Genomic DNA, 14,009 nt, shown 5'->3' with positions numbered 1-14,009 from the left:
AGTCAATTGGTCTTTACACAGCTTACAGACGGAGAACATCCCAATTGAATCATATTTTTCCAAAATTCACTCAAGTATTTGATCTGTTTTCATTTCCACTTAATCTTGAGGAAAGTGTTTGAGTCTTCCTCTAAGGGATTGAAGAGCTTACATGGTTGGAACCTGAGAGAGACCGAACTAAAGCAATCAGATAAAATGGGGAAAAACCAGAGGAGAATTCAAATGTTGGAAAATCTAAAATATGCTCATATTTGCCTTTTAGTTTTCTGCTCACTCTAACATATCAGTTCCCCATGTGGCCATTCACAAAGAAAATAGAGGATAGAACATGGTTCAAGGTTAAAATAAAATAAAATAAATTAAAAATCCATCAACATACTTTTACTAATTGTCAATAAATGTAGATTCCAGAACTTTTAAGATAATTATTTTGGGAAAATATCAAAAGTTATTATGAAATACCCACATGCTATGATTTCCCCCAAAAAACCAAGGCTAGTGACTGTGTGGCATGAATGTGATATAACTGGATGAATATGAAAGAGGGGGCCGGGATATATACACACAGGGGAACTGTACCCCAGGCAATTTAATGTTATAAATACATATATACATTTAAAATCAGAGCAGTGGAGTGAATATGAAGAGGGAGTGAGAGGAAGGGACGGCTCGACCTAGTGGAAATGTGCAGTTTTACAAAAGAGGCTTGGAATAAGAGGGACAACTCCAGAAAGTTAAGACTGACAGGCAGAGGCAGTCCGACTATATACGAGTCAGAGGAAGTCTGACAGAAGGAGAGAATGTTAAACGTGAAGCTGAAAAATGATATAGGAAGAGGGAGGAGGGGAAGGAAGAGGGTGTGCATGCTAAGTGTGGCGTGAAGAGATGAAAGAGGAAAAAGGGATAAAAACAGAAAGGGGGGATAAGTGTATGGTAAAGAAGGAGTGGGGGGGGGGAAGTTATATACAGTGCACGCCACAAATGGATGAATGACTGTGAAGATAAGAAGGGAATCAGAAATAAGGGGGAGGGGCTGAGAGAGAAGGAAATGACAATAAACATTCAACACATATTGATGTAATATTATATTTTCTCTCTTAATTGGTTTGTTGTTTTTACACTAACTGGTTTTTTTCTTGTCATTTTACTACTTTTCCCGTTTTTTCTGTTTGGCCTTATGGTTTAATGTAATCAGGAGTCATGAGGTTGTAGCGCAGGTACATTGTAGTATATGAATTCCGACTTACAACACTAAAGAAGCATTTAGGTCCATCACCATCTCAATATCCTCACATTGGGTCCTGCTCAGTTTCATCTGTTCTTCCTTGTTGATGAAATGTGTGAGAATTTGTCCAGAGAACGTCGAGTGGATCAGTCACACAGTCGGGACGAGTGAGGAGGGTGGAAATGAAAGTGACTGTAATCCAGGGTTTTTCAATTGTTCTGCCTGTCACATGGACTGTAAGGTTGCTGTCCACTTCCTGAGATGCAGCCATAATAATCCAGTGTCTACACTCATTCTTTACACTTCACTATCAACTTTATTTGATTAATACTGTTGGAAAACCACATTTCCATGATTATGGAAAGAGAAGACATGCGATGGTGCTTTTAAGGACATTAAGTGTTTAAGTCATGACAAGGAAAAGATTTGAACATAAGGACATTTAATGCTCAAACCGGTGCAGTGTGCAGTGTTTTGGTAAAAGAAAATCTGCATGATTATAATACTCATAATTCATAAGTGTCTTAAAGCCAGGCTTGGTAATACTGGAAAAATTTGCAAGAGCATCTTAGCTCCTCTCGTCAAAACTACACCCCATGAATCTGACTTTTGTGAAGTGAGAGCAGGGTGAACGTAGAACATGCAGGTCCATGAAAGCTTCTTCTGTTATCACACGACTTTGTTTAGTTTATGTGAAGAGGATTTTAACAAATAAGAAAAAAATTGTTCCAGAAACACATTACTAACCCTCTACATTTCTCCCTACTAGTTCAAAAGAGCTGTGGCTGTTGTATAATGTAATGGGCTGTTAAATATCTCATTTCATAACCATAAAACTGAGTCTGTCTCTAACCTTAACCAGAATGTCTCTGTTAATGCGACTGTCTTCAATAGCAAGAGAATCATTTTGTTTTACATTTCCTCTCCCAGAGGTTTGGTCTGTTCATATTTAACAACAGGTCTTTACCTAGATCCACTGGCATATTTTTCACCTGCAGAGCAAAGGCTTGGAGAATGATCGTCGGTGCTTTTATCTGGTGAAAGTAATTATACTCTAGTCTTCAAATTAATGTTATTTTCTTCTTTTTGTTACACTCAGGATGTTGTTTGTTGCAAATCTGCAGAAGCATATTTTTAACCCGCATCTGTTTCTGCAGAAATAGCTGATGTGGATCTGTTTTAAATATCCTAAACTCAACCAAACTCATTTCCCCCATGTTGTGCTCTTTTCCTCAGGTGTCTCCGAACTGCGACGAGGTCTTGGTGAACGGTAAAGAGATGCGCGGCCGACAGTCGTTGGCGGTGAACTTCACCTACCTGCACCTGTCTGCTCAGCTGCAGCTCCACGTCTGGGTTCCCAAGCTGCCTCTGCAGATCGATGTGTCCGACACCGAGCTGAGCCAGGTCAAAGGCTGGAGGGTCCCAATCATCACTAACAAGAGGTAACGCACCTGAGGGGGGGAGAGAGGGAAGGGAACAAGGTTATGAGCAATTCAATCAGACTTTACAGGCATCAAAGGATCTGGAAAACAACATACTGATTTCGAGGAGTCGATTGCTTTTGAGCATCAGAAACTACAACACAATGGACCGATGTTAAGATATCGTTGGTCTCATGTGAGAAGCAATATTGTAAGTTTACGATCTCACCTGTGAATGGCTGAATCAAATCTGCATATTTAGCACTGAGGAAATTCTAAAAGTTACATACGCTGAGGGGAAGGGATCAAATCTAGTTTCATTGTGGAGATGAGGATTCTGCCAGAGTAGGACTGAATGTAAAGCGAGCGAGTTGCAGTTTGCAGGACGGAGCCAGAGAGGGTGGATCTGTGAGCCGGGTTGGACGACCGGTCAGTCGACTGGAGAACGAGCAGAGCAGGGGAGCAGAAGCTGGGCAGAGAGCCGGGCAGCATGAGAGGCCAGCAGGCAGGAGAATGAGCCGGGGACGAGGCTGAGGAGGCAGGAGGAGGAGTGGAGCTGGAGACCGGTGGAGATGAGCTAGTTATGGAGAGGCTCTGTGTTGAGTGGAGCAAGGAAACATGCAAATACAAGTTACTACCTTAAATATTGAGAATCTAAAGTTTACTCATCGAGAATTACAAACCCTCTTTCAATAGCTGTAGATGAATCCTGTCATTGCGTTTTAGTCATTAATGCTCAAATCTTAACAAGTTTATTTGTCTATTTCTGAAAAAGAGAGAAAAGGAAGAACGAAGCAGGACAAGGTGTGAATGTGTGTGTCTGTCGTTGTGTGTTTGTGTGTGTGTGTGTGTGTGTGTGTGTGTGTGCATGTGTACGTGTGATATATTGCTTAGTGAATGGACCAGTAGAGAGCAAACGTCGTTCCAGTCAATAATCTCCTATGAGGTCAAGGCCTGCCTGGTTTTACTGATGACAACTATTATGGCTTTAGCATCATTGCCAGATAATTACACACACACACACACGCACACACACATACACACACACACACACACACACACACACACACACACACACACACACACACACACACACACACACACACACACACACACACACACTTTCTCCAACGGGAGATAATGAAAGTACGTGGGTCTGTTACACATGATGGGATGTCAGGGTCATGCGTGACTTCTGTGCTGTGTAGTTTGTGTCTGTGTGTGTTAAAAGGAGAAAGGTAAAATATAACAATGTCAAAAGAAAGACAGAAAGTAGGACAGGAATTAAACAGGAAACATGGAAACTTGTCCTCTGCATTCAGAGCATTCATCTTTTATCCAACCTGCAGTACAACGTTTCAGTGGTGCACATTATAAACTAATTATTGTTATACAAGTGTTTCTAAATGAACTCCTCCGAAAAAACTTACTTTGTTTCGTCTTTTTAATTTCAGCGAGAGAATAAATGATTAGTGGTACGAGCTGCTCATTGAGGAATTACTTCACATCACAACACAAAAGTACTTTTTGCTTCCAAAGTATATTTATACAGTAAAAGATTAAGAGGATAATTGAGCCTTTACAGAAGGTTGTTCCTTCTATGTTTTCATTATTTTTCTCCCTGTACGCTGATTCAGGTGCATCAGTAAACACATCAATAGATCTCAACTCATGTGATGGATATCTAATATATATCTACAGTGGTTTGCCCTCAGCTTGTTACAGAATTTTGAGTGATTACATTATATTTTTGTAAATATGGAGGAAGGAAAGGTTTTGCGTTTAGATTCACAGCTTCGTACTCGGTTCAATTCAGAGTCAATTCAAGTCACAATAGCAAACTTTTTTTTCAGGCTCAGATTTGAATAAATACAAACACTTATTAACTTGCAACGTATTCACTCAGTTTAATATCAGCTGAAATGTGCTTATAGCCTTAATTTCTCAGGTTATAGAAAAATATTACTTGTCTTTTGTGTTTTCTCTGTTCATGTATCCCTCTGTATATGCTTCTGTGCTGCAATGTTTAATTGTGCATTTGTGTGTGCATGGTCATTTTATTGTGTGAGTAGTAGATGTCTAGTAGTGTGTTGCTTCTATTCCCTGTGTTGTCGTCCAGCTTTTCTGTTCTGCTACAACTATTTTTCAATTTTGCCAATTTCTGCTCAGATAGCCACCAACTAGTGTGCACACACACACACACACACACACACACACACACACACACACAAGCACACACTTATGTCTCCCCCAACCACTATCTCACAGATTGAAAGCCAAACACTTGTATGCAAACACTCTCACACAGACACGACTGGGACACAAAGACATAGAAAGATCATTTTCTTTTTTATTATTTGTGTGTGTGTGTGTGTTTGAGAAAGCTTAATCTTCAACTAGTGAACAAGACAAGAGAGATTTTTTGGTATATTTGGGGGGTTGATAATTTATTCTGCTCAGCTCTAGAATTACACAGTAATATTTGTATTAATTGTATTATATTGAAGGAATATAAATCAAATTAATCAGTCTCATAACATTTAGAAACAGCGGCTTGTAGATTCCATAATCTCAAGATAATGATAATATAATAGATAATAACACATAATAATATAATTGATAACAATCAGGGATCATGGAGGATATTTACTAGAGCAAAATGCTTGTAAATAATCCCATAAATGAGGCAATAATCATGAACACAAAACAAAGAGGCTAAACTCAAACAAATCAGTGAAATGATTATTTAAATGAGCAGCGTTAAGATAGATGTTCATGTTTGCGTCCAGTTTTGAATTTCATAATTTTCATTAAAGACAATGCTGTTGGTGTAAATAGATACATCAATCAGTCACATCTGGATGAATACAGAAGTCTCTTTTCTTTAAGTGACAGTTACTTGGAGAACAGATTATTTTGTAGATTACCGGGAGTATAAAAGTGACATTTAATTACCAGATAATCTCATCCTTTGTTCATTCATCCTCTGCTCTTCATAGACCCACCAGAGACAGTGATGATGATGAGGACGACGAGAGGAAGGGCAAAGGTTGCACCTTACAGGTATTACGTTATTGATATTCATATCATATTTAAAGTCCTTTCTAATTAACGTTTGATCTCATGTTTAGCTTCACTTGGTTGAAGCGTCTGTGCAGTGTCATTGTATTTGCTGGTTTCTGATGAAAGGGTCTCACTTGCCTTTCTCTTGACTCTCCAGTACCAGTACGCCTTGGTGCGTGTCCTGACCCACTTTGTGGCAGAGCCCTCTGATCCAGGAGGGGAGATGGTTTACATGTTGGGAGCAGACTGGCAAGCTGATATCACCCACTTGGTGCTGGAACAACTAAAGGTATCCATATGCACATATGTTCACACACGGTTCTTGACGGGATAATATTCTTAAGAAAAAGATTTCTGTCCTGACGTAGGTGAGAAGTTTGTTTTGACTCTCAAGTCTCTGGATGGTGAATGCAGAGTGAGGAGGTGATTAGCTTAACTTCTAATGAGGCAGGGGTAAAGATGGCTGAGCTGTCTGAAACTCAGGAATCAGCACTTTGTATCTGTTTAAAGAAAGACAAAACTGGACAATTTTAAAGAACCATTAAGCTGGATCTGATCCCAGTTGACATTGGTTGAGGTCAGTCCAACATACAGAGACAAATATTCTTGCTCTCATTCACACCTACGACCAATTTAGGTCGTTCAGTTTACCTAACTGCATGTCTTTGGACTAAGGACCAAGAGGAAACCCAAGACACAGGGAGAACATGCTAACTCCACACAGAAAGGTCCTGGTCGGCCATTAGGTTCAAACCCAGAGCCTTTGAGCTTTGAGGCCACAGTGTTTTCCACTGCACCAGTGTGCCACCCAGTCTGAAGATTAGTTATGAGTTTGATTAAACTATCAGCTCTCTCTCTGGGCTCCACAGGTGGAAGATCCTCGTATTGCCCGACTGATCGATGGACGCATTTTGATAGGACGGGACTTGGGGATCACCACTATACAGGTATGATGATGTTCTACTCTCCAGTCGATTCTTGAACACTTGAAAGCAAACAAGCAGTGCGTATTCTCCCTTATATCCCAAACTGTATAACAACAAGGTCCAAAAATTCTGCCTTGGATATAACTTTTAATCTGACGTTAGGAAATTGACCCCCTCTATTGTTAAATCATTTATAAAAACACTTTAGAATCAGTGTTTGAATTGCATTTGAATTATTCAGACAACACACAACATCGACAACACACGATGTTAGTCAACAAGCGCGGAGAAAGACGATTTGAAAATGTATGATTATGTGAAGCGCGGGGTAATTTGGCAACCGCGGCTGCAGCCATGAGCACTCCAGCGACGTAAACGTTATCCGCTCTCGCTTCCTCTCCTCTTCCTCTCTCACAGTTTTAAGCCTCGCCTGCCAGCTTGTAACACAATTAGCCACAATTAACTGTCGGATTTGGCCCCGACATCTCAGCGTGCCGTTGAGCAATTACGCACAGACACACACTCTCACTGGCACACAGTGAACACACTTGTGCTCTTGCTGAATTCCAATAAGCCGGCCCATTGTGGCTGAGTGTGACGGCGTTGGACGGTCCTGCAGCTCACATTACTGCTGCACCGCAATGTAGCCGAGCCAAACCAAATCCACTGGATCTGCCACAGTCATAGTCAATATACTTTTAGTTATACGCTATCAAATTATTTTATATCCCCCCATCTTCCATGTAACAATATCCCAAATGTAGATATTTATGATTCAGCATTGAATTTTAGTACAAGTGCTTAGATTGCATGATTGCTATGAAGTGTGTGTGTGTGTGTGTTTGTGTGTTTGTGCGTTTGTGTGTGCGTGTGTGTGTGTGTGTGTGTGTGTGTGCGTGTTTGTGTTTTAGAAAATAAGTTGGCATTGAGTTCAGTGCAGCAGGGGCGAGGGAGAAATTGGGGAACAGCTGAATGTGTGTTTGCATCCCACTGACTGGGCACTTCTGCGCACGCACACACACACACACACACACACACACACACACACACACACACACACACACAGACGATGCGTGCATAAGGACAGCTGTGCTCTGTTTGGGTGCAAGGGGACAGAATTTACCCAGCATTCCTATCGAGACGGCAAAGTCGACAGCCGTCCTTTGATAGTTTGACATTTCAATTTTATCCCCCAGCTCTGTCTCCCCGAGTCTCGCCTCTTCCTCTCCTCCCCTTCTCTCCCTCCGTTCACCCCCCCAACTCTCTTTCTCTCTCTCTATCGCCCTCCTACTCTGAGTCTTGAAGAGCAATCCCACAGCCGTCAATCACCACATGTTGTTACCTCGCTAACAGTGGGATTGAGTTTGACGCCCCGATCCGTTCGCTGAGAGATTTTCTTTGTACACCAATCAGATCTGTCTGTCGTCCTGTCGCCGGGCGGAGTAGTACACTACTACACAAGGCTCCTAATCTCTATCACTGTCTGTCTGCTGCTCCCTCTCTCCGTCAGAGGCCCAATCTCTTCTGCTCTCCGTCTTTCTGGCCCCTCTCCCTTTCTGTCCTCTTCTATTTGTCATCGTCTCTCTCTCGCTGACACCCACTTCACTTATTCCTCTCTCGCCATTTCTCACGCTCCCCTTGACCGTTTTACGCCCGTGGCTTTGGCCCTGTGCTTTGTTTATGCTAAGTTGTGTTAGTTGGTCGTAGTTGAGTGACACAGAGGAGCACAGCTGGGAGGCAGATGGGCACTTAGTGTGTGTGTGTGTGTGTCTGTGTGTGTGTGTTTCGATTATGTAAAAAGACAGCAGCAGTGGATAACTTCCTGTGCCGACTGTAGACAGAACTCACTCCAGCCTGTGTCTTATTCTTGCTGATTTTTTCTGAGTATGAGGCTTAATGCACTGCGCTGTTATCCAGCACTCACCTACCCAACAAAAGCTTTTTTCATCTACCTCGATCCCGAATAGAGTTACAGAGAGAGAAGTTATCCCAAATTACCCCAGCGCGGTAAAAAGGGAGTGTATTAGAAAAAGCAGGTGAATGCAACTTGTGCTGTTAACCCATGTGATTGGTCACAATTACCTGTAATTCCTAATTTCCTCTACTTCATGCCGCAGGCCCCAAAACTTCTTGTCATTACATTAACCATCGAACAACCAGCTTCCCCATTTTACAATATGTTGGATTTTTCAGCTGCAGAAAACATGTTACATTTTGTGTGTTCTTACCAAAGACCTAAGACATACAAATCTGTAGCTGTGTCATAACTATATATAATAAAAATAAATATTTTTTAATGGCACATTCCTCAGCACTTTTACAATGCATCATATGTAAAGATTTTAATATGTATTTAATGTAATATATTGAAATCAAAACTGTCCAAAATCAGTTAGTGAAATTTTCATTTAACTTTATCTCACTGTTTCTGTGCAGGTTCTTTCCCCGCTGTCTGACTCCATCCTCGCAGAGAAGACTGTGACCGTGTTGGATGACAAGGTAAAATAGCATGCTGCTTCATTTTATGTATATTTTTATGAGATATAGGTCAGTTTTATCGGCGTGTATTACGGTTCATGGTGTAAATCCCACCTTGCAGATCACTGGTTATACTAGGGGAACATATTGAGCTTAATAGCCTGAAACTGAAAGGGAGGTACATGCAAAGTGAGTCACAGAGCAGGTAAACACATGGTTATGATGGTAGTCCCTGTGAATACTGAACCAGAAGTACAATATCAGGTAGATAAGGCACAAAAAAGGTCATTTGATTTGATAGCATTTAAAAGATTATGGTTCCATTCAGTGTATTAAAAATGTCAGCTTTAAATATATGTCGTTCTATAGGTCTATTTTATAGCCACTGCCCTTTACTGTACAACATTCAGTCATACTTAAGATGGTGCCGGATCTATCACACCTTAAAAGTGATTTACTTTCAGTTCTCTGAAGGTTTGTGTTCATCTCTTGAGCCCATGTCTCTTTCTTATTCTGTTAAACTTGTAAAAGGGGAACAGGGAAGTCAAAGACAAACTTTTTCATCGGCTGCTTCATTGAGTGGTAACACTATTGTTTATGGTCCAGGTCACCATCACAGACCTGGGAGTCCAGCTGGTTGCATCTCTGTCCCTCGGTATGACAGCAAGTCCTGGAAACTATCAGGCAATCCAGCTCACGACCACAGCCACAGACCTGCTCCACGCACCTAAACAGGTATGTGATGATATAGGTACACGTACATTTACACACACACACAAACACACAGATACAAATATCTACATCTCTAAAATATATAATTTCCTCTGGGGATGTTGTAATTATCCTATTTTAAGGATGTAGCTTGCACATGCAGACATATGATTCTGTGCATAAACACCTCACTGCCTTTAGGTTTGTATGTGACACACACTCACACACACACAGACACACACATACACACACACACACACACACACACACACACACACACACACACACACACATACAGACTGATGGCATAATCTTAAGCTGCTCTTGTCTCTACAGTAGTAGCCCCGAGGTTGTAATCATAGATCCTTAACAGTAATTCTTTGCCGCGGACATCATATCGCTGCTGTCTCCTCCATAATCAGTTTAATTAGCAGTATGTAACTTCCAGGCTACAGCACTACTTAACTACAGTTAAAACCACCTAAAGGTATTTTTAATGACAGTCTAGGCTTAATATACACTCCAATAAAAAGAAATACTTAGAGCCAATTTGTTTTTTCAGTTAGTTTTTTAAAGAAGTTCAATAAGAAATCACAATTCAAACAATATAGTTAGGACGGCTTAACAGTCTTACATTTTAAATCTAAATAAATACATTTGAATAATGTCATTATAATCACAATAAATGCAATATTTAATATGCCTTTTCAATTTTTTTGATCCAATTCCTACATAAACACAATTCTTAAACTGCACACACTCACATGCATCATACACTGCTAAGCTAAAATGTGACAAGCTGTTTCTCACTCTCTGGCAACATTGTCAATATTTATTTTTATCACACCATCTCAGGCTATTATCCCTCACACTCTCCTTTCCCCTGGCATTCTTTCTCCCTGTTTTTACTTCTACTTTATTTTATCAAACAATACCCCAAATTGTAATTTATATCCAGGGGCTAATTGGACGAGAAGCAGCTCATCATGATGAAAAACGAGATCTGATCCTGCATTTAATTCAAACATTAATTTCTTTTTTCCTTTTTCCCACTTGTCTGCTTTTATCAGCATCATTCACTGTGGAGGGAGGATGCAATATGGAGAGGGAAAGTAAGGAGGAGAAACAAATAGTATTTAAAGAGTTGAAAAACAAGACCTGAGGAAAAGAGGGAGATTAGGGAACAGAGGAGGAAGGTAAAAACATGACAATTTAATGTGAGAATAAAGGGAAGGAAAGAAATAAAGTGATGTTCTTCACATTAGAGCTTAATTGTTTTTCTGTTACCAACACAATCGTCTGTGTTCTGATTAAAGAAAGCAGTGGGTTTAATAGAAAGGAAATTAGTCGGACAGGATCCCATGGAGGGAAAATTACATTCTGTCTTGAGCTGTTTTTATTTATAGAAAAGCCGCTGAAGGGTCTTTGTGCTCATTATACTGGAGGACGTGGACAATGGAGAAGGAGACAAGGAGCGTGTGTCTGGAAAGAACAAAGTGTTAATTCTCTCCTTGTGTGTAGTGTAACAACAAGCTGTTTTTATTTAGAATGCAAACAGTTGAATCATTCAGGAACATCGCACAGACGACGACCAAGGCCAGCATCACTGAATAACTGCACACATCACACTCTCAGAACAGCAGGTTTGGAGAAGAATCGCTGTGGGTCCATGAGAATTAAAATCCCGAAGGAAATGGATCCGTCAGTGAGAAGTTCTTATTGCTTCATTGTTATTTGTTCTGGTTTCATTCAGGAAGCTGTGGTCAGCGCGTGGATCCAGTACAGTGATGGTTCAGTTACACCACTTGATATCTATGACTCCAAGGATTTCCTCCTCTCAGCTGTCTCATTGGACGAGAGAGTCATCTCCATAACCAATCAGGTACTTGCAGCATCCTACTTGATTGGATATGTAAAGTTAAAGATATGTAAGAGATGCCAAAGGTCTAACCATCAACCTTTTTACAGATGCTAGAACATTTAAATTCATAAATAATTCTGTCCAAAGCATAACTCAACCATCTTCACATTGCCGGTCATTTAGGAACAGCACTGGCCGATCGTGGTCGCAGAAGGCGACGGACAAGGGCCACTGGTTCGTGTGGAGATGGTCATTTCTGAGACCTGTCAGAAGTCCAAAAGGAAGAGCGTCTTGGCATCAGGGATCGGCAACGTGTTGGTGAAGTTTGGGGCAAAGAGTGAGGACAGAGGTGAGATGGGAAGAGGAGCCCAGGAGGACGGAGGAGGGATGGACAACAGCACCAGCGAGCACCGAACAAAGGACGGAGGAGACTGGAAGTCCAACGGTGCTGCAGTGGATCGAGAGGAGGGAGCCATGAGGAAGGTGAGAGTAAGATTTATTTTGCTTTTTTTGAAAATTTTAAATATAACGCACTTTGAATTAAAATTAAAAATGCATATGTGTTAATTTCCCATCACCAGGTGAGCACAACAACCAAGAGCACGGTGATCCATCGTGTTTCAGGAGGTAAATCCGCCAGCGGAGGAAGCAGCAGCAGCCGAGGCAGCGGTCCAAACCAAGCCGGGGACCACAGCACCTACCCAGCACAGGTGGAGGTGCCAGGGGGAGGAGACAGTGAGCTGAGCCACCCCACCAGAGGCCTGTCCGACCTGGAGATTGGGATGTATGCCCTACTGGGAGTGTTCTGTCTGGCAATACTGGTCTTTCTCATTAACTGTGTCAGCTTTGCTTTCAGGTAAAACATTGGAGAATTCAGGGCTTGTTTTTTAATAACTGTGTTGGTGGGTTAAATAGAAAGGGCTTCACCCAGTTACACTATGGTTAAGAAACATTTTTGATCTATACATCAAGCAGCCAACGTGTGGTTTCCCATGTGGCTATCCAACAGAGATTTTTTTTTTTTCATTTGAAAATTCAATTTAATATTAATGTAATTACATTTTTCTCCAACTAATGTAAATGTTGAAAAAAGCAGCTTAGCCTGGTCTTGCACTTTACCACAAGTTAGACTTTAATGAATTAAGACTTAATTATTGTCCTTTCTCTGCAGATATCGTCACAAGCAAGTCCCCGTTCTGGAGACAGGAGGCAACATGAACCACGCCCATGACTGGGTGTGGCTTGGCAACGAGGCTGACCTTTTAGCTGCCCACCCTGACCAGTGCCAGGGTGGGCTGCCAGATGAGTGCACCACCATTATTGACCGGAACGAAGGAGGGTATGAGGAGAGCAAGTACCTGCTGAACGGGGCCGGCAACACCTTGGTGATGGGCGTAGGCACAGGCATGGGCACTATTAGCAGGAGTGGTGGCACAGGTGGACACCGGGGCATCACCCACGGACAAACCTTACCCCGATCTGTCCCGGAGCCACATCAGTGCCTTTCAGCAATCACTACCAGTGGCAAGGATGCCATTGGCCAAGCGGAGCACCTGAATAATTCACCCAGAGCCACGGCAGCAGCTGCAGTCGCTGCTGCCAAACGCAAACGCGTCAAGTTCACGTCTTTCGCCACAGTTCTGCCCAATGATAATTTGGGCGGGGGTGGCCCGTACACCAACTCCTCAGTCCTGATGACCAATGGGAGCGAGGATGACATCAAGTGGGTGTGTCAGGATATGGACCTGGGTCAGTCTGAAATCAGAACCTACATGGAGAGGCTACAAGACAATCTGTGACCGATGGGAAAGACTCTGTGGGATGAGGGGGCATAGGATGAATGCAGGCGGGGGGGGGGAGGAAGGACAATGAGTACAATTCACCTGTAATGCCTTTGCAATGGATGAAGGGAGGAAGGATGGGATGAACAAGTAGAAGGAACACAAAGTGCGGCGAGGATTATTGAACATAGTGCAGGGGGGGGCTTAGCTTCAGCTCCCCTGAGGCTACGAGAAACATACTGTCATCACTAGCTTACACTGAAATCAATGGTAGCAAACAATAAATAACATTATGAATTCATTTGATATTATTTATTGTGAAAGTATTAGTGTAAAATCAATAATTACTCCACTATTGGTTATGAATGTTAATTTTCAGAATAACAGTAAACCATTGTGCTATACAGTCAATTCAGGGTATGTTGCTGGATAAACATTATGAAGCCACTATACATTTAAAAAAAAAAGGGGACAAGAACTTCCATCATCAGTCTTTTTTACTCATGTGGTATATTGCCAACATTGACTGTGGCTGTTGATTAA

General features: G+C 41.7%; 1 protein-coding gene across 1 annotated transcript in view; it reads left to right on the top strand.

Moving 5' to 3' along the window:
* The window catches only part of si:dkey-215k6.1 (transmembrane protein 132C), a 150,266-nt gene extending 136,782 nt beyond the window's left edge, over positions 1–13,484 (top strand). Inside the window, exons 7-16 of the mRNA XM_061071928.1 lie at positions 2,462–2,667; positions 5,646–5,709; positions 5,867–5,998; positions 6,579–6,656; positions 9,072–9,134; positions 9,720–9,848; positions 11,578–11,706; positions 11,869–12,168; positions 12,267–12,541; positions 12,857–13,484. Coding sequence (XP_060927911.1) covers positions 2,462–2,667; positions 5,646–5,709; positions 5,867–5,998; positions 6,579–6,656; positions 9,072–9,134; positions 9,720–9,848; positions 11,578–11,706; positions 11,869–12,168; positions 12,267–12,541; positions 12,857–13,484 — 2,004 coding nt within the window. The remainder of the gene's footprint in view (positions 1–2,461; positions 2,668–5,645; positions 5,710–5,866; positions 5,999–6,578; positions 6,657–9,071; positions 9,135–9,719; positions 9,849–11,577; positions 11,707–11,868; positions 12,169–12,266; positions 12,542–12,856) is intronic.
* The last annotated feature ends 525 nt before the right edge of the window (positions 13,485–14,009 follow it).

Source organism: Limanda limanda, chromosome 5 (assembly GCF_963576545.1).
Source record: "Limanda limanda chromosome 5, fLimLim1.1, whole genome shotgun sequence".
Lineage (NCBI taxonomy): Eukaryota > Metazoa > Chordata > Actinopteri > Pleuronectiformes > Pleuronectidae > Limanda > Limanda limanda.
Note: the sequence above shows the minus strand (reverse complement) of the source record. Positions and strands in the feature narration are given on the sequence as shown.